At 36.5% G+C, this 17,486-nt stretch overlaps 1 protein-coding gene across 17 annotated transcripts in view; it reads left to right on the top strand.

Moving 5' to 3' along the window:
• Positions 1-17,486, top strand: part of TCF12 (transcription factor 12) — a 173,614-nt gene that overhangs the window by 45,474 nt on the left and 110,654 nt on the right. For 11 of the 17 annotated variants that reach the window (XM_054836446.1, XM_054836453.1, XM_054836442.1 and 8 more), the window contains 3 exons: positions 1,905-1,978; positions 5,622-5,690; positions 17,033-17,135. In XM_054836446.1, the coding sequence (XP_054692421.1) occupies positions 1,905-1,978; positions 5,622-5,690; positions 17,033-17,135 (246 nt within the window). Of the gene's footprint in view, positions 1-1,904; positions 1,979-5,621; positions 5,691-8,853; positions 8,873-17,032; positions 17,136-17,486 lie in introns of those variants that run through there. The other 6 variants (XM_054836451.1, XM_054836455.1, XM_054836450.1 and 3 more) reach the window with 2 other exon arrangements.

Raw genomic sequence — 17,486 nt, 5'->3', positions numbered from 1 at the left:
TACTGATTGGGGGTCATGCATCTAAACACTCTATGCATAACTATTATCTACTGACATATTTCCTAAATGGATTGATATAATGTACTGTGTCTTAGACTTTCCCAAAGACTTTGTCTTGCAGTAAGATATTTTTTCTTTTCTTCTTCCTCCCCCCTGCTTACTATATGTCTCTTTTGAAGCTAAAGCAATGGAAGACTTGTTATGATAATCACTGGATTACTAGCACTGTTGTTTCTGTCAGAAAAGAGTCAGTTGTGCCAAAAGATTACTTTTGTCTTGGTCAGTGCCAGCCACGACTTTTTACTCAGCTCCTGGACCAGTTACAATGAAACGACAGCAATGCTGTCAGCTGCAAAATGCAGCAAACTTCCACAAACTGCCGGCTCAATATAGCGGTGGTTTTGCATTTTCAAAGAGCGTTCTCCAGCCTTGAGGATCTTTCCTGCAGTACACAAAAGGTGTCTGTAGCTTTTATCTCTGTGATTGTACTGTACTTTGAGTTTAACATGCCTTCTGCAGCTTGTCTTGGTCAAAACATTATTTTGTAGCTTCACAAAACATGTTTCTTAAGGAAATAATGATTAGAATACAATTACTCCATAGGTAGTTATTTACAGTATTTCCTTGAATTTTATTTTGTAGTGCAGCCAGTCAGAGATATATGCATGAAAATTCTATAATTGCAATATGAAGTTAGGATTTAGGGATGCTTGTCTGGAGTAACTTGCACTCAGCTCTTATGAATTGTGGCGCTTAGTTCTTATTTGTAAATTATGACATGATAAAACTTCATAAGTAGTTTATACTATATATCACATAAAGAATTCATGCTCTATATCAAAACTCTTTGAGAGAAGTTTGGGTGACAGAACTAATGAGTTGTGTTTTGTAGGCCAAAGTGCATGGAAGTTGCAATTTAGGATGGAAGTGTTCCCCTGTTTAAAAATAAATTTAAAAAAATATCTTGTGATACAAATAATCTGGAACCTAATTACAGAATAGTAGCCTTATCCTATATGAATGAATTAGCTATAGGAATTCAGGTACTTTTGCAATTAGTGTTTTGGAATGTTATTTAAAGAGGGTTTGACCAATTAACTTTGAATAGAAAGTAACTGCAGAAAGTGTTGGCAACAATATTTCTAAGTGTTGGCTAGATAATACACGGGATATACATACTGATACTGAGTTTAAAGATCTCCCTATTTTTTCCTTCCCCTTTCTCTTTTGAACTGTAACCTGGATTTGCATAAAGGGAACCGATTCTAAAAGAACCGTTACAGAGTTCAAAAAGATTCCTGTTTTAGTAGGGCAGACACCATGAGTCTCTGTGGGGTTTTTTTAAGCCATTGAAACATAACCAGTCTGTCTTGCCTTTTCCTCCCCTTATGCTGAAATATCTTGCTAGTCATGTAAAGACCAAGTAGGGGAAATAATTTTGCACGTTTTATAATACTTAAGCAAGACATGAGAGCAAAGAGTAGAGATAACAAGCATACGTTTCACAGTATGTGCTGCAATATTCAGCGCTTAAGATGCAGGATAAATCAGGCTATGCAAAAAAACAGGCTAACATTGTTGTGTTTGTTTTGTTACTCATGCTAATTTCTTACAGATTGGGTAGGGTAGACACTGCAGATTGGCAAATCTTCTTGACTTTTTATGCTCCTGTTTTCAGCAGCTGCAGGTGTCCAAATGAGTAGGTTGCTTTGTAGCCAGCTTCATTAACAAGGAAACTGTTCATCTTAAGTTTTGTTTTTAGAAATACTGCTTTAAGTAGATGGAACGGATGAATTTTCTTTAAGTGTATGGAAGCGGATGCATTTGCTTTCAGGTTGCATCAGAGAACATTATGCTTTTGCTATTTTTTTCTTATAGGTCTGTATATTTCTTTTTATTCCTAGGTATGGATGAGCGAACAGGTGCCACATCCTGGGGAACGAGTGGTCAGCCAAGTCCTTCATATGAATCTTCAAGGGTAAGATTGCCACATAATAATTCACAGTGGAAGTTTATGGGAATGTACAATGAAAATGAGCAGACGATTTGGCAATGTTTTTGAAAGGGTAATATCCTTTAAATGTACAGATTAGCATCTTTCACAGACTTTAATGATTTTGATATGCTGCAATAGCGATTGAGATTTCTAAGGTTAAAAATATATAGGTTAAGAATTTATGAAAATAAGTCGTACATAACTGTATACTTGAATGATATAAATGTGTTTTATTTACCTTGTGGTCAGAAAATGAAAACAGAAGTCATGTTACTTATTCAGGAGCAGATTTATTGGCAAAGTGTAGGAGCTTGCCTCTCCATTAACATTAGCCAGCTGTAGTATGTGCTGTGTCATGATGTTGGAGAGAGATGTCTCTTCTTAAACACCTTCCTCCTGTTCCCATTGTAGCTTCATGCATCCTGCTTATTGAGCTAAAGGGTTTTGGTAGTATCTAATATCCTAAAATAACATTGCCTTTTTAAAACCTAACTCAATGGACAAAAGCAAGATTTCCTCTTAGTAAATCACATCTACTCAATTTTCTTTTTATGAATATCTACTCCCTAAAAAACCAATGAGCTAAGTACCTAATGAATTAATTACTAAAATACACAGCATAAGTGATGGGCCTAGTCTAAATAACCTGTTCTGATTTCAGTACCCTTGAGCCAGAGAGCTGTGTTAATTCTTCCACCTTTGCGGCTTTATCTTGCTGTGGAATGAAGTGGGTTGACTGCAAGGTCTTGTCCGGCTCACAGGGTATTGTTTAAACCTCTGTCTGGTAGAAAGCATTAGAATGATTTATTGTAAAGTCCTAATTTTTCCATTGATCTTTGGTAAAGAAATTATAATAAAAGGATAGAAGAACTTTGAGTTGCGGAAGTATTTCTGTGCAACATCGAAATTAGGTGTGCTTTTAAAACATCCTGCGTAATTTGAGGCATGAAGCCAGCCTTTAGATGCCTTTTCTACATTTGAAATGGAATCTTATTACACACCTTTAAGTAACTTGTATTCTTACTGTGTTTGGTGTTATGACACTCATTTATGTTGCTGATCAATTTTAATCAATTGTGAGTTAAGCTGACCTATCTGGAATTTGAGCTTGTGATTCATTGGCTGTAGCTATTTTAATCCCATATTTTTTTTATGTTGAAGGATCAGCTAGCTAACATTCCAGTAACATAAAGTCAGGGTGCCTGGTGTGTTAGTTGTCTTTTGGGTTTTGTTTGTTGTTTGGATTTTTTGTGGCGTGTGTGGTTTTTGTTTGGTTTGGGGCTTTTTTTTACTATAACTGAAGACTAAGAAATTTAAACATTGGTCAAGAATCAAGCCCTTCACAAATTATAGCATTATACCCTAAAGTTGGTAATAAAGGCGGATGCTAGTGCTCTAACCAAGGCATACCAGAAATTAGAATCATAGGAAGACGTCAGTGCTATTTGGGTGTATCATTAAGAAAAGCAAATGTAGATCTAGGTTTGTCTCGATACCTATGGAAGGCTTCAGGAAATAGAGAGATGTTAAATTCTTATAACTATCAGGTGTCCCTCTCCCTCCAGCAATTGTAACTTGGACTTAAAATAGTTTATATATTAAAAAATTTCAAAAAAAGAAGAAAAAACAAGCAAGAGAGAAAAAAATAAATTTATCCTTCCAGCAAACAATTCTTGCTGAATCATAACTTATGTTAGGACAGTTTCAGCTAAAGCCAATTGGACTGTAGCCAAAGTGAATATATTGTTAAGAGTTGATGGAATCTATCCCCAGAATGTTATTGAAGTATTTCTTCCTCTGCTGGCAAAGTGCAGAGGAATTTTCTCTTGCATGCTAGTAATTTAAGATGATACTGAGAGTTCATTCTGAAGCACCAATTATTTACAGCTTGTAATGTGGTATTCTTTGTTGTTTTGTTTTTGAAGAAAATACATTCATTTTTGTTTAAACTTTTAACAAGTCTTCATTCAAGCTAAATACATCATAAAGTGTGTTTAATTTTAGAGAATTGGCAGTTAATGCTATCTGATTTTTTTTTAGAAAGTTAGAGACTTTGAAAATACTTACATGTAAATTTATTTCCCTATTTGTATTTGTGGCTGAATTTAGTGATTTTTATAGTATGGCTTTGTGTACATCTGTATAAAATTTAGAACAGGAGAACACCAAACACTTGCACACAAACTTTCTGGATTTATAAGCTAAAAATGAAATAATCAGGTTCACCTCTTCCCTCTGTCTCCCAAAACAATGCTTTGTATGTTTTGCTTTTCTAAAAAAAAAAATAAAAAAATAAATCATTTGTTCCTGTAGTGTTGAGGTGGTAAAGTTATCTTCATTTCAATAAGGGATTTTTTTATTTGTCTGAAGGCAGCAGAAATCATGTGGGAGAAGAAAAAAACCCAATAGTCCTAAATTCTAGGGAAAGATTATTATAAGATGAATGTTTTTACAAATGTCTTCCTACACTAACTTTCTTCTTGGAAAACTTGCTAAATGATACAAATTTAAGAGCAAGTCTGATGTTAGCACAGAACGGGACATTAGACTGTCCATAAAACTTCTCTGTTGGGGTCGTCTTAGCTGTGGGCTGTTGGCCCCGCAGTCCTGAAGCGTCGGTACGGCAGCAGTTCCTGACGAGATCACTGATCACGTAGTGGATGCTGGTAGGTTTAGATTTTCCTGAGAGTCTGGTGTGGCTGGGTTGTCTTAGGTGGTGTCAGCCCCTGGTGCTAGGCTTTGAAAGATTACAAAACACATGTGTCGTCTTGGTTTTATGTAGTATATCATCTTCATGCAGTGAGGAATGAGGAAAGCCTGTCCCACAGGGTTAGGATAGATACTATGCAGAATTGGTGTGAAGTGGCTATCAAGGAATTCACAGGATTTGGCTGATGAAGGTCTGGTCAGAGACTCATTACACCTAAAAATTTTGTAGTGGGAGGGGAAAAAACCCAACTTTCTGTAGAGGCTCTGAATGAAACAATAAAGAATGGTTGTCTGGGATGTCATTTAAATGCATTTGAATTCCTTTTATGGGAAAACTCTATTCCTGTGTTTTCCCCGAAAAAGTGATGAACACTAGAAATATATACTGTTTGTATATAGAATTAGTAATGGTTGAGACACATATTAATTCATGCCATGGCCATGTTCTTCTGCAAAAAAGTAGAACAAAGGAAGTTCTTTTCTGCACTGAAATCACTGAAAAAGCACTGGACTTCATGTACCAGTCTGCTTCAAGTTTGCATGCATAAATTTTGGGTAAAATGTATGGTCTTTATTTTTTGGTTTTCTTTCAACTAATGAGACACATTACTAGTTCAGAATTTTAAATAAAGATAAGTTCTGACTACTACTTCTTATGCTGCCACATCAGATGACTCTGAGGAAGAGCTAAAGTGTGGGTCTGTATTGTAAGAATATAGATCAGTTTCTCAGGAGGCAGGGCAAAGCCTTTTACATTCCTCGGTTATTCCTTGTGGTGATTAACATACAGAATTTACATAAGTTATAATTGTCTTGCATGTTCAACTTTAACTTCAAAATCCAGTGCTTTTCCCCATAATTTCAATATAGAATGTTACTCTTGTCCTAATTGTTGTTACTACTTGCCTGTTTACAGGAAAATGGCAGTCTTCATGGAAAAAGCTCAGACCTCTCCACAGACATAGAAAAGTTGAAACCTCAAGAGGTACCACTTAGTATTTTTATCTTGTGATTTTTTTTGTGGGGTTTATTTTTTGTGTTTGTTTTTTTTTTTTTTAAATCTGTGTGCAGCTGACTACTGGAGTTTTCCTTTAAAAGTCACAATACAGTGGCCGACTTATTTAAGAATTTAAATTGTTGGCCCAGTATTGGCTGGAATTTCCAAAGGCACAGAAAGATAATTGAATAGAATTGGAATTTGGTGATAGTTAAGTACATACCTGTTAAAGGCTACTTAAATAAGATAGTGGAAGACTGGCTAAAGGAGATCTTCCTTTCCCAACTCCTGCTGAAGGTCTGATCAATTCAGTATAGATGGTCTGATGGTGTCCAGCAATGATGCTTAAGGAAAGAGTGTAAGTGTAGGGCAAATATTTTGCCACCTTTACTGTTGCGCTCTCCTGGCAAAGCCCAGCGCTTAGGATATGTCCTGGACAGAGCTGACCTTTTGGACATTGTTCCTATAGCTATTGGTGGACTCGTTCTCTGAGAGTTGTGAATGTCTCTGACTTTGACTACAGTTTTGGCAATAATTACAAACAAGTTGTGGCAAAAATACTGATGTTTTTGTCTTAAGTGTGCTGATCAGTGATTTAACTGATTTCCACCATGTTCCTGTGTTCTGAATAGTAATTGGTTGTTACTGATGTACTTCATAATTCTTTTTTGGTTTTCCACAAACATCTTTATTTTACATGCCATTTGTATGTGTCTCCTCAACCAAATTGAAGAATCATAATCTATTGGTCTCTGCTTGTATAGTAACTTCTAATCTGTGGTTAGTTCTTGGTGCTGTTCTCTGAATCTATCTGTTTCTTCTGTATAACTTCAGAGTTAGAGTGACTACAGCTGCATGCACTAGTCAAGATGAGGGTATACCATCATTTTCTGCATGACATGATGATACTTTCATTCTGTATTCCTTTCTTACTTGTTAGTAAGTCTTACATTTCTGGACTGTCACTGAGCTCTGAAGTGATATTGTTTCAAAATCTGTGCAGAAAAATAATAAGATTTTTTTTTCTTATATTGTACAGTAGTTACCACATTGCTATGACATTGAGTTATTTTTTTTAACATGTTTCTTTTGTATTTATTTACACCAAATTTTATCTGCTGTTGTATTGCCAATTTCATGGAGAACTTAACTTTGCAACTCTGTGCTAACATTTAATTAGGTTTATTTTAAAATGTTTTTTGTTATCAGCAAAATTTACTGTGTCTTTGTTCACCCACTCTTTTTGATTTATTCATGGAATTGTTGAAGCATGGCAGTCTGAGTACAGTTTTTTGGGGAAGTGGGGCAAACACATTGGTAACTTCTTTTCACTGTGAAAACTGGCTGTATATTCCTGTGCTTGAGGTGGGACGTTTGCTTGTTTATGTATTTTAATCTTTTGATTAGTAATTAATTCACAAAAGATCAGTCTCTCATATCCCATAGCAGTTTAATTCATTTTAAGAGTCTCTGGTAATATCTTAGTAAAAGCTAAAATATTCTTATTTCAATAGTGGTTTGAACTAACATTGAAGGCTGAGAGTCACTGCAGGCTTGAGACAACCTTATATGAGCCCTTTTTTTCATTACCTAATAATGTTAAATAGTGTTCTGACACTGAAAGAGCAGTGGGTATTTGTATTGGAATTGGCTGTGGCGATCTTAAATTTGTGAAAAGGTACAAATTGAGACATTAGTGACTTCTGTGTGCAAAATCTCTTTTGCATAGGCCAAATGTTTTGGTAGAAAAATGCATCATTTGAAAATGTTGTGGGGAAGGGGAAGAAAAAAGTAGGAAAGCTTTATTTTTTTTTTTTTTAAGAGGAATACTTTGGGAATTGTAATTAGCAAGGCAGTGGAATTCTATGAAGTGCTGGTGGTCTCCCTTATTCTTGGATGATTATACTCAAGTCCATATACAACACTGTCAAAATTTTCCATCTCTTGTGGTGCTTGTTTTTCTTCTGACTCTCCAATCTTTCTTTTACTTCTATATGTGCAACAGCAGTGGTTCTTCAGTGAATATCTTCTGGTTAATGTATGCAAGTCCCTCTCTTGTCTAAGTGATATAGAGCTAGAGATATTTTTGCATGTGTTCATAATCCCTTGCATTAGAAGGGTAGCTGGCTCTTAGTGTGCGTTGCAGAGGACTGTAAAGCTGCTTTTTGAAAGCCTTGCTCTACTGAGCTCTTTGAAGCAAATTCTGAGGTACTCGAACCAAGTGGCATGTTTGCTGCTCAATAATATATTGCCCTATAGCACTTGAAAGTTTGTCATCTTCTTGTGAGATGCTTCCAAACTTTTTTAGCTTTCCCACTTTATTTGGGAGTTGTAATTTATACTCATAACCTAGCAAAAAATTGGTATAATCACCTTTTTTGGGATAAACATTGTCTTTTAATTAAATGTTTTTCTACCATAGTTTTTATTGTGGTGTGGCTAATGATTGCTTTTATTTCGTGAAGAATAATGCTCTGTGAGGTTTTCTTTCATTGTTTTGATTTTTCCTAACATGTCTTTGCAATAAAAGGAGCAAGCTAGTTTTTCATCTGTTTAGACTGCTGTTTCCAAATCAAGGAAATCTAAAAATATTTTTCATAAGACATTTCTTTGCTCAATAGCCTTTTATATATACACACATAATAACTTTAACTGTTAAAAATTTAGCATAAATTAGCTGAGGTATTTTTCTTCTAAAATCTGAACTGTGGGTGTTTTAAGTATCTTCCAGCATGTATATTGCACTAAAAGCTGTGAGTGCATTTTGACCTGATTTAACACAGAATCTAGCTTCAGTACTGAGTATGCAATTTATCCTTTTTTCATTTATGTAACTCTGCTGTATATCTACGTGAAGCCAGAGTTGAACTGATCAAGATACTACTGCTAGGTTAGATGGTTTTCTAGCATCAGTCAACAGGATGTCAACAGGTTATGTCCTCTATTGTATGTAAAACACTCAGAGATGAATTGGAACCTGAAATACTGTACGCCCAAACTATTCTTCCCCCACTCTACCACCAGTAGTATTTTTAATTTGCAAAGAAATCAGAAAATAGTAATGAGATAGCAGGTTTTGAAATAGTATTTTATACCTCTTAATCTCAGGTACATAACAAGAAAGGAAGCTGTTAAATAGCAAAACAAGACAAGAGGGACACAGAAATACAGTAAGTGTTATCAAGTCTGTTGTATTTGTGTCCTTTTTGTCCTCTTTTTTTTTTTGCGGGGGAGGGAGGTTGTTTTGTGGTTCTTCTGCTGGTTATTTGCTTTTTCTGATGTATTCTGTAAGTAAGCAGATGATTCAGTATGAAATCAAAGCCTAAACTGAATATCCTGTATTCAGTGCACAGGATACTTATGCAAATGCAACTTACTTTGGAATTTGATTTATGGGCAGCACTTTTCAAAGCAAGTTCTGATATTTAAGTTCTGAATGTTTTAGTTAGGTTTTTAAATATTGTCTTTAAGCATTTATTGTTAGTATGTTGGTTATATTTGTATTATCATATTTCCTTGTTTATAGCTTAGATAACAGCTAGAAAAATCTGTTTTCAGTCATATGAGCTATATTGGAGAAGTAGGGTATTTTGTTTTTATTGCAACTACCCATCGTATTGAAATTAGCATTGGAATCTGTTCACAAATTAGTTTTCCATGTGGCCAGGGAATTGTCCCATTATATATCATGTTGATATTTATCTCATAAGAGTTTAGACAGGTCTAATTTGGCCATTGGGTTTAGCTGTTTAAAATCAGATTCATCATTCACTAAGTTAACTTCCTGGAAATGGATTTAGAATTGGAGAACATGGTGATTATTTCAAAATAGTTTCCTTGTTCAATGTGTTATGTCCCCCTTCCCTATCCAAAGCTCTACCAGGTTAAAAATAAACAAACAAACCATGCTTTCAATTGTTCTCATATTCTATTCCTGCACACATAGTTTTCATCTATTTCAACTTGATACGTGGAAATAAGCTAATGAATAATAATAATAAGCTAATGAATAATAATAAGCTCTGTTACAAAGCAGTTAACTTATGGTGACACTGGGAGGGTACTTGTGAAAGCTTTCTTGACTTCCCAGTAATACCTGAAACCTGGGGTAGTGTTACCTGGGTTTTCCCCCCCCCATGTAGCAGGTGACCAAGTAGCATAAAAAGCTACATTTCTGTCTTTAGGATATTGTAGTGGAAGGTTAAAACTTGCTGATAGTGAAAGGAAATCGGAATTAAAACTAGAAAGCGTACAGCTCCTTGTTTCTGGGGCAGTTGGGTGATCTCCATCAGCTAACTCATTCACTCCTCTGTTCAGTAAGTATTATACAAGTTTCGTACACAATAAAGCAAGATGGGGTTGAAGTACTGCCTGTTCTCAGTGGGCTGGGAAATGGCACGCACAGAGCCTGTGGAGGGGAGAGGTGTGTGTTTCCTGGCACATCAGATAGGTCTTCAGCTTGGTCTCTTAGCTTTTGGATTGTAGCAGGCAACTGGTAGTAATGGACTCCCATAGTTGTCTGTCTGCTCCATTCTGCCCCCGGCATTTTTTCTGGTTTAGAAAGTTAAGGTAATTTTCTGTTTGACCTGTGGCAGACCTGCATGCAGTCCTTATGGAGGACATTGGTACTATTACACCAGACAAAAGAGATTGCTGGATGGATTTATTATTGGTTGTGTTAGAAAAGATTTGGTTATTGAAGAAGCTGCTTTTCATTTTCATTTTAGATCATAATGCCAGCTGATTGGATTTTTTTTGTTGTTGTTGTATAGGAGGTTTATACATTGTTGATTAATTATGTTCAGCCACAAACTGACTTATCCCGTAATTCCCCATTCCCTTATAGAAAAGTTTCTGTGCACATCTCTCTGATCCAGAGAATTACAAATTATGGTCAAGTATAGTTACAATTGCAACATCCAAACTAATAGTCTATGTATAAATAACTTGAAAGTAAGTTTTCAGACTTAACTTGTTTTGTTCTTGTAGAGTTGATTGGAAGTTCTGTATTTTCAGACTTAAAATTCTTCAAATTATATGAAGTACTTTAAGAATTCAGTCTATCATTTTTAAATAAAATACAGCCGTGTGGATCTCTGTGCTTCTTTAGTACTTTTTTTGGTCAGAAGTATACTTGGGAATGTATACATTTTGCTGTCTTGCTGTGTCTTTCCCTGTTCTTCTCAGGTGAATACTTTGCAAAATCATGTTGGTCACTGTTTGGAAACAACAACGTTCCCAACTAATAGTTTGCTGCAAGACTGTTAGCGGCTTAAATGGAGTTGCACCATGACCCATGATAATGTGATGTTTCTTGGTGTTCAGTTAAGATAAATGAATATAGTGCAGGCAAAAAGGAAGGGGACTCTTCTCTGTACACTTCTCTGGATTTATTTTTAGCTTACCTTCATTTTTGCAAGGTTCTTCCTGCTCTATATGTTCAATAGACCCAGCCAGATTTTGGCTCTGTAGTCTTTCCTCTAGGAGCATTTGTCAAATATATAGATTCAATGACTGAAAATACTCTTTCCAAAACAAAATGGTTGTTTATTTCTGGAAACATACATGATCACATAATCCATAATCTTTTAAATTAGCTAGGACACCTTGGTATGGCTGTTGCCCAGAGCCTCTTGTCTAATCTTCAGTCAGTGACTCACCACAATGTTCCTGGCTGCAGTCAGTCTCTGGGTCTGTCCATCTGTGTCTTGCTGTCTCTTTGTCTCGCTTCCTCCGCCTTGTGTTTTTTCCCTCTTGCTTGTCTTTAGAACTCTCAGATTAGTTTGGAGAGGCAGATAATCCCAAATAAAGTGGATTTCAGCAGTAGATTCACTGTCATTCATTTACACTTTAGGCATTTAGATGACTGTTGCCTGATTCATATGATCATAGCCAAATTTAGTTTGGAAGGGTCCTCAGTATTCCTGAGCTTTAAACAATTAGTATTTGTTAGCTAAGGTCAGCCAAACTATAAAACTCAAGGAATCAGAAGCAGCATTTATTAAATTTAATCTTTTGATCTGTAGCCATGTAACACTAAAACGAAGTCAACCATTCATTTTAGTGGAATTTTAATGTCTTAAGTTTAAAGGCGATAATTGAGCTATATTGTAAGTTGCTAAAATGCAAATACCCACTTATTGATCTGGCAGCTTGGTTATGAGCCACAGCTGGGTCTGGTCTTGGTCTGTTCCCAGGGCTTGTGTAGGAGAGGACTTGGGGATAAGGGAGGAGAAACAAAGAAAAAAAACCCTCTGTTTTCTCTGGTGTCGTGAACTTAAGCAAGTAAAATGCTGAGGAGTAGCTAACCATACAGGAAGAAGTTATTCCATGAAGTCAATAAATGCATGGGAAAATCGTGTGCGATGCAGTTACAATGTGTCCTTCATTTTTCAAATTTTACCCTGAAGTAGAAATAGGATGTTGTGTGTGTTTAAAAACAAAACCAAAAAACCTACAACTTGAGTTAGGGTCAGGAGTACAGTTTTGCTTATGCATGGACAACTCCTGGTGTGACTTCAGAAAATAATTACTAAGGGACAATAGTTTTATGTTTTTGAAGAGGAAGCAAAGGGGAAAGGATGAATCCTACAGAAGCCCTGGAACCAGTGCAATGAAAAGGGGTAGGAACAGTAAGCCAGGGAGGCTTTTTGGCTTGTTCTTAGGAGAGTTCTGTGATCGACATAAACCAAAATGTCAGAACTTTAATGGTCGTTGAAAGACGTTGAGTTTTAGGAGATTAATCACCATTTTATTTTGTATAGACTCATTGTGTCAGGCCTTCCTTTATGGTTTGGTAGGATAAATGTGCCTAGTAAGGAGTGTGTTTTCTCTGTTCTTTTTCCATTTTCTCTTCTGGGTCTTCTAGAATAATACATACTGTAAGATAATTTTCAGGTGTCCTGTATACTACTATTTATGATTTTGTAAATAGTCTCAGATTTTTAGTTGGTTTGGCTGTGTTAGCATACCTGTACATGGAAAATCCTCCCGATACAGATAAAGCCTAAATCAGTTGGACACTTGGGGCTTCTTACCTGGAAGAGGTGGGAATGAAAACTGTTGCAGCTGTTGATTTTTATTTTTTTTTTTAATTGACGGACTTAATTTATTGGAATGATTAGAGGACATCACTCTAATCAAATGAAATACCTGGAAAATGAATAAAATGTGAGACCATTCAACATTGGGAGTGCCTTCACTACTCAGTTAAATTGCAGTGCTAATTAGTAATAGACTTTTACCTGCATTTCATGACAGGTATTATTAGTAGGCAATACTTGTTGATTTGATTTGTAGATGTATCTGACTTTGTCTTTCCGATCATAAACATGCAGTGAGACTGAAATCCGGGGAGCGGCCTGTTGCCAAATGAACGGTGACAACATTACAAAATGCTGCAAGGAACAGTTAGCCCCCATTAGACTTTATTGGGGCTATAACAATACAGAAAGAAAAATGTTGCCTTCCTTGGGGAAGGTTAAAGCTTGCTTTTGTAGTAGCTATGTAAGAGTTGGAACAAACAAGATGGTTTTGAGTTTACAGCTATGGCATCTAATCATATTCAAAACCAGTTTTCTTTCTGTAAACAGAAAAATGCCCTGAGCTATCTGCAGTCTCTTCAGAATAGGGTGCTCAGAATAGGAAATAAATTTGTCCAGTAACTCCTATTTTGCAGACTTTTTGCCAATTATTTGCTAAATACTCAAACTGTGCACTTTGCCTGCTAATGCATTGTTATGTTTGCTGAGGAACAAAGGTGGCAGAAATGGGGATGTGTACTCAGCATGGAGTGTCTCCTTCCAGCCTTTCTATGTCAAACTTGCCTCGCAGGTAGCAGTAGGTGGCAACCCTCCAAAGGGCTTTGGAAGCCCACGTGTGGTCCAAAGAAAATGACATCACCAGTCTGTGCCGGTAGAGTCAGGTCAGCGTGTATATCATCGAATAGCCCTTCCCAAGAGGGAGCCTAGCTTGTGGCATAGCTAATGAGCTGCTGTTTCTGCTGGTAGCCTGTATCAATCTAGCTACCATCAATTGAGTCCCCTTTCAGAAAGCAGTCTTCAAAATTGCTGTGAACTGAAATTTGCTTACCTTCTCAGAAAGAAAGAATGAAATTTTGTAGTGCCTATTATTGAGTCTTCTTTAAAACACAGATTTGAAAAGGGACACTGATAGAAATTTGTATATATCCCCCTTCTGTTGCTTTTGCCATGAGTGGTAAGTTCAGATGCCATCTGAAGGCGTTTTCTCTTGTTACTGAGTCACATAGGTGGGATGTACCTTTTAATAAACCACTATCCTTTATTGGTGTTGCGGACAGACTTTTTAAGGCTCTCAACCATGTTCTTCTTTAAGCAGTAAACATACGTTGTGAATTTGCACAATCATATTTGTTAAATACATTATTTTTTAAGCCCTGATTGTATGACTGGAAGCTTCCAGTAGCTTTTCAGAAGCTATTGGAAGCTTCTGAAGTCTTCATCTATGATTGATTACAGCTCTTCCCAGTAGAACTTTATGCTGTTTATTACGTAAGTTAACAATACAGATGTAAAAGCAAGGAATGGTATCAGGAATGTAATTTTATTTGAAGTACAGCTTAAATGTGAAGAATGCTCTGAAATAACTCTCTCTAATTTAAATCATTTGTCCTTAGAGTTCTTCTGATTTTGCTTAATTTGCTTTTGTGAAGTGCAAAAGAAGTTTGTTAAATCAAAACTGCATGTGTTTGTGGTTATTTTGTATTCACTGAGTGTGGGTGAGTTATGTGGGAATCAGCCCAGGGTTTCTAATCCCAAACAAAACTCTGCTGCTTGATCTGATAATCCATAACTCGTTACTAAGACTCTGAATAACTGGTGTCAAGGATGGTGGCCATGTTAAGACCTTTTTACGTAGGTCCACTGTAGATGAAGTCTGAGAGAGGTTGCTCTTTGCACGAGTGTAAATTCTGTATTGCATGACAAAGAATGAAATGCCTGACACAACTAATTTTAGTTAGGAATTGAATTGAAGGAAAAACAATTCTATTTAAAGTGCTTGCATATGCCTTAGTACACTCTTCCTTGTATAGTAAACGTTCTTTCTTCTATGGCGTTAGTGTTGTGAAGGACAACTTTGAGCTTTTTTCAGGTAAAGTAGTTGATTTGTCTAGTGGTATAGAAGTATAACTTTGATGCTGTGGTAATTGGATGCAAATGCATTCTGGGAAACCGAGAGGGTATATGAAAAGAACATGATATAAAGGATTATTTGAAGGAATTCTGATGGTAGAAGGGAAAGCGTTCCTTTCTGTGTAAACCCACCCAGTTCTGCAATTTCTCTGTTTTGGGGGGGAATATGCAATATTAACATGGGGAGGAGCATTATTAATCCTGTGCATTAGGTAGAGTGTGTTGCTTGATGTGTAACTGTGTTTGAAATGAGTCTTAAGTCCTGCTATATTTTCAGTAGTTTTATTATTTACTTTGTAAACAAAGATCTCCTGAAGATTTCAGTTTCTGGGGCTCATCTAGGCACCACTTTCTGAATGTCTGAGATATGGATTCTCTTTTATCACTGATAGTGCCCTTCCTAGTTTCTTTCTTTTAAAAATAAAGTATAGTTGAAGTATTGTCTTAGGGGAAAAAAGTTTAAACCCCCCCCCCCCCCCAATAATGAGTACAAGCAGAGCGCCAAATAGGGAGCATTGTTTTTTTGGTCCTCTATTTGCAAATTTTTGTTTCTTTATTCAGCAGATTTAATTTTTTTTTTGTTTTATTTCAGCATAAAAATAAACCACATGTAGTGACCTTAGCTAGGAGCCACTCCGTTTCCTCGGCGGCAGCTGCTGCTACATGCTGCTTGTCTGACAGACAGGGCTAGGTCATGGTTACCAGAGGACACCCTTGTGGTCATAACCAAGTTGTAAATGTCACTAAGATTGTTTCTGAATGCCTATCACACGTGTATCGCCGATTCTGAAGTAGATAAAGTCAGCCAAAGATTCATTTGGGAGTTGGGACTCCCAGAAGATTACTTTTAAAGCTGAATAGCAGCAAGAGTTGTGACATGCATCCATAAGCAGTGGTAGGGATTTGACAGTTATTTAGCCCTTAGTTACTAGCCCTTTGGTAGAACTGACAGCACGCCTGCAAAGGTAGTGAGGCCTGTTTCAGCCCCATTAATGTTGTCTTGAATGTGAGCCTGCGGTCTGAAAAAATGATAAATGTTCAGTGATTGATGATTTTATAGTCCCAGGGCACTTGGGATGGTTTCTGGTAGCTGTGAACAATTTTCCTCCCTCCCTTAATTAGGCCTGAGCTTTAGGTTTGTCTCTACCAGACTCAGAGAGGAGTGAGTAAGTGGGAATTGTAAGAGAAGGTTTACAAAATGTTTTTCAAAACTTTGGCTACAAAGGAGGTGCAATTTTGAGTGCCAGGCCTGTCATGTTTTGGTACAGAATAAGTGATTCAGTGCACATCTTATCAGTCTGAATGGCAAATACCGTATTCATACCTTTATATGGAAAAGCTGAAAGCATCTTGAAATGTACAAGAGAAAATTTTAAGTTATTGAGTTGGTTAAATAATATGTACATCCTTGGGCTTCTGTGTTTTCTGTGTCTCTACCTTTGGCATAAGCTTTCAATAAGGCAGTGTTTCCTGACTGCATAAGGGTCACTCCAAGCCTGCTAAGTTGGCTATACTAATGCTAGAAGAGTGTAAAACAGTGTTTCAGTTTGAATGCTTGTTTGCAAATCAGGTAACAAAGTTGTTTGTTTAATCACTGTCTGGAAGTAAACCTTTTGTCAGAGAGCTATGCTGTTTAATAATGTAATAGTGTCAAAATGCCTATTAATCTGTAACATTAATAGCAGGCTGCAAGGGGAAATGGAATTTCTTCTTCTCATTTGCACTAACATTTTTTCCTAATGTCAGTGACTCTTCATGACCTTTTTACTGTGTTATTTTATTAATGCAAACAGAAACCTTAGGGGGGAAAAAAGTCTGCTGCAAGTTTTTCAGACTAATTTTACTCTCTGTGGTTAACAACACTAAGAGGATTCAAATATCAAACTATCTCTGTATTATTCGATTTTTAGAAATACTGTCCATGAGGACACAGCTTATTAAGAAATTATGGGGTTTCTTTTTGATGGGGGAGAAAGAAAAAAGGGGGAGAAAGGAAAATGTGGGCAGGGAGTAATGTCTGTGAGATAGACCCAAAAGCCAACTTTGTGATTAATGACCAATTGTGACTCTGCACATTTAATTAGGAAAGTGTCATTACACTCAATTAGCAGGGCTGCCAAATAATCTGTTTAATACTCTGGTCTTTTTTTTCTCTAGGGTTTTGCAGACAGTCCTCATTACAGTGATCACTTGAATGACAGTCGATTAGGGCCCCATGAAGGATTGTCCCCGACACCTTTCATGAACTCAAATCTGATGGGTAAGTAGGTAATTCTCTACGAGTATCCCCTCAAAGCCTCTTTGGTCAGAAAGAGACATTTTTCATTCCCTTGTCTAGGCCTGACATGTCAAGCATCTGGAAGTTGCTCTCATAGCAACACTGACTTTCCTATTGAAATCTTTTTATGTTGGACACATTCCTCATAAATGCCATTGTCCAGGACATTTTAGAAGGAACCACCTAGATTTTTCTCAAGTTGATCTAGAAAGCTGATGTATTTTGATTTGATTTTTACATTTCTCTTGTAAACTCTAAATTATTTTAAAGCTGAATTTTCCTTAACTTTTGCTGAGAAGACATCTATAGCAATTTTTAATTTGTGTATTTTAA

This window comes from Grus americana, chromosome 10 (assembly GCF_028858705.1).
Source record: "Grus americana isolate bGruAme1 chromosome 10, bGruAme1.mat, whole genome shotgun sequence".
Lineage (NCBI taxonomy): Eukaryota > Metazoa > Chordata > Aves > Gruiformes > Gruidae > Grus > Grus americana.
The sequence above is the reverse complement of the archived record's forward strand: the minus strand, read 5'-3'. Positions and strand labels throughout refer to the sequence as shown.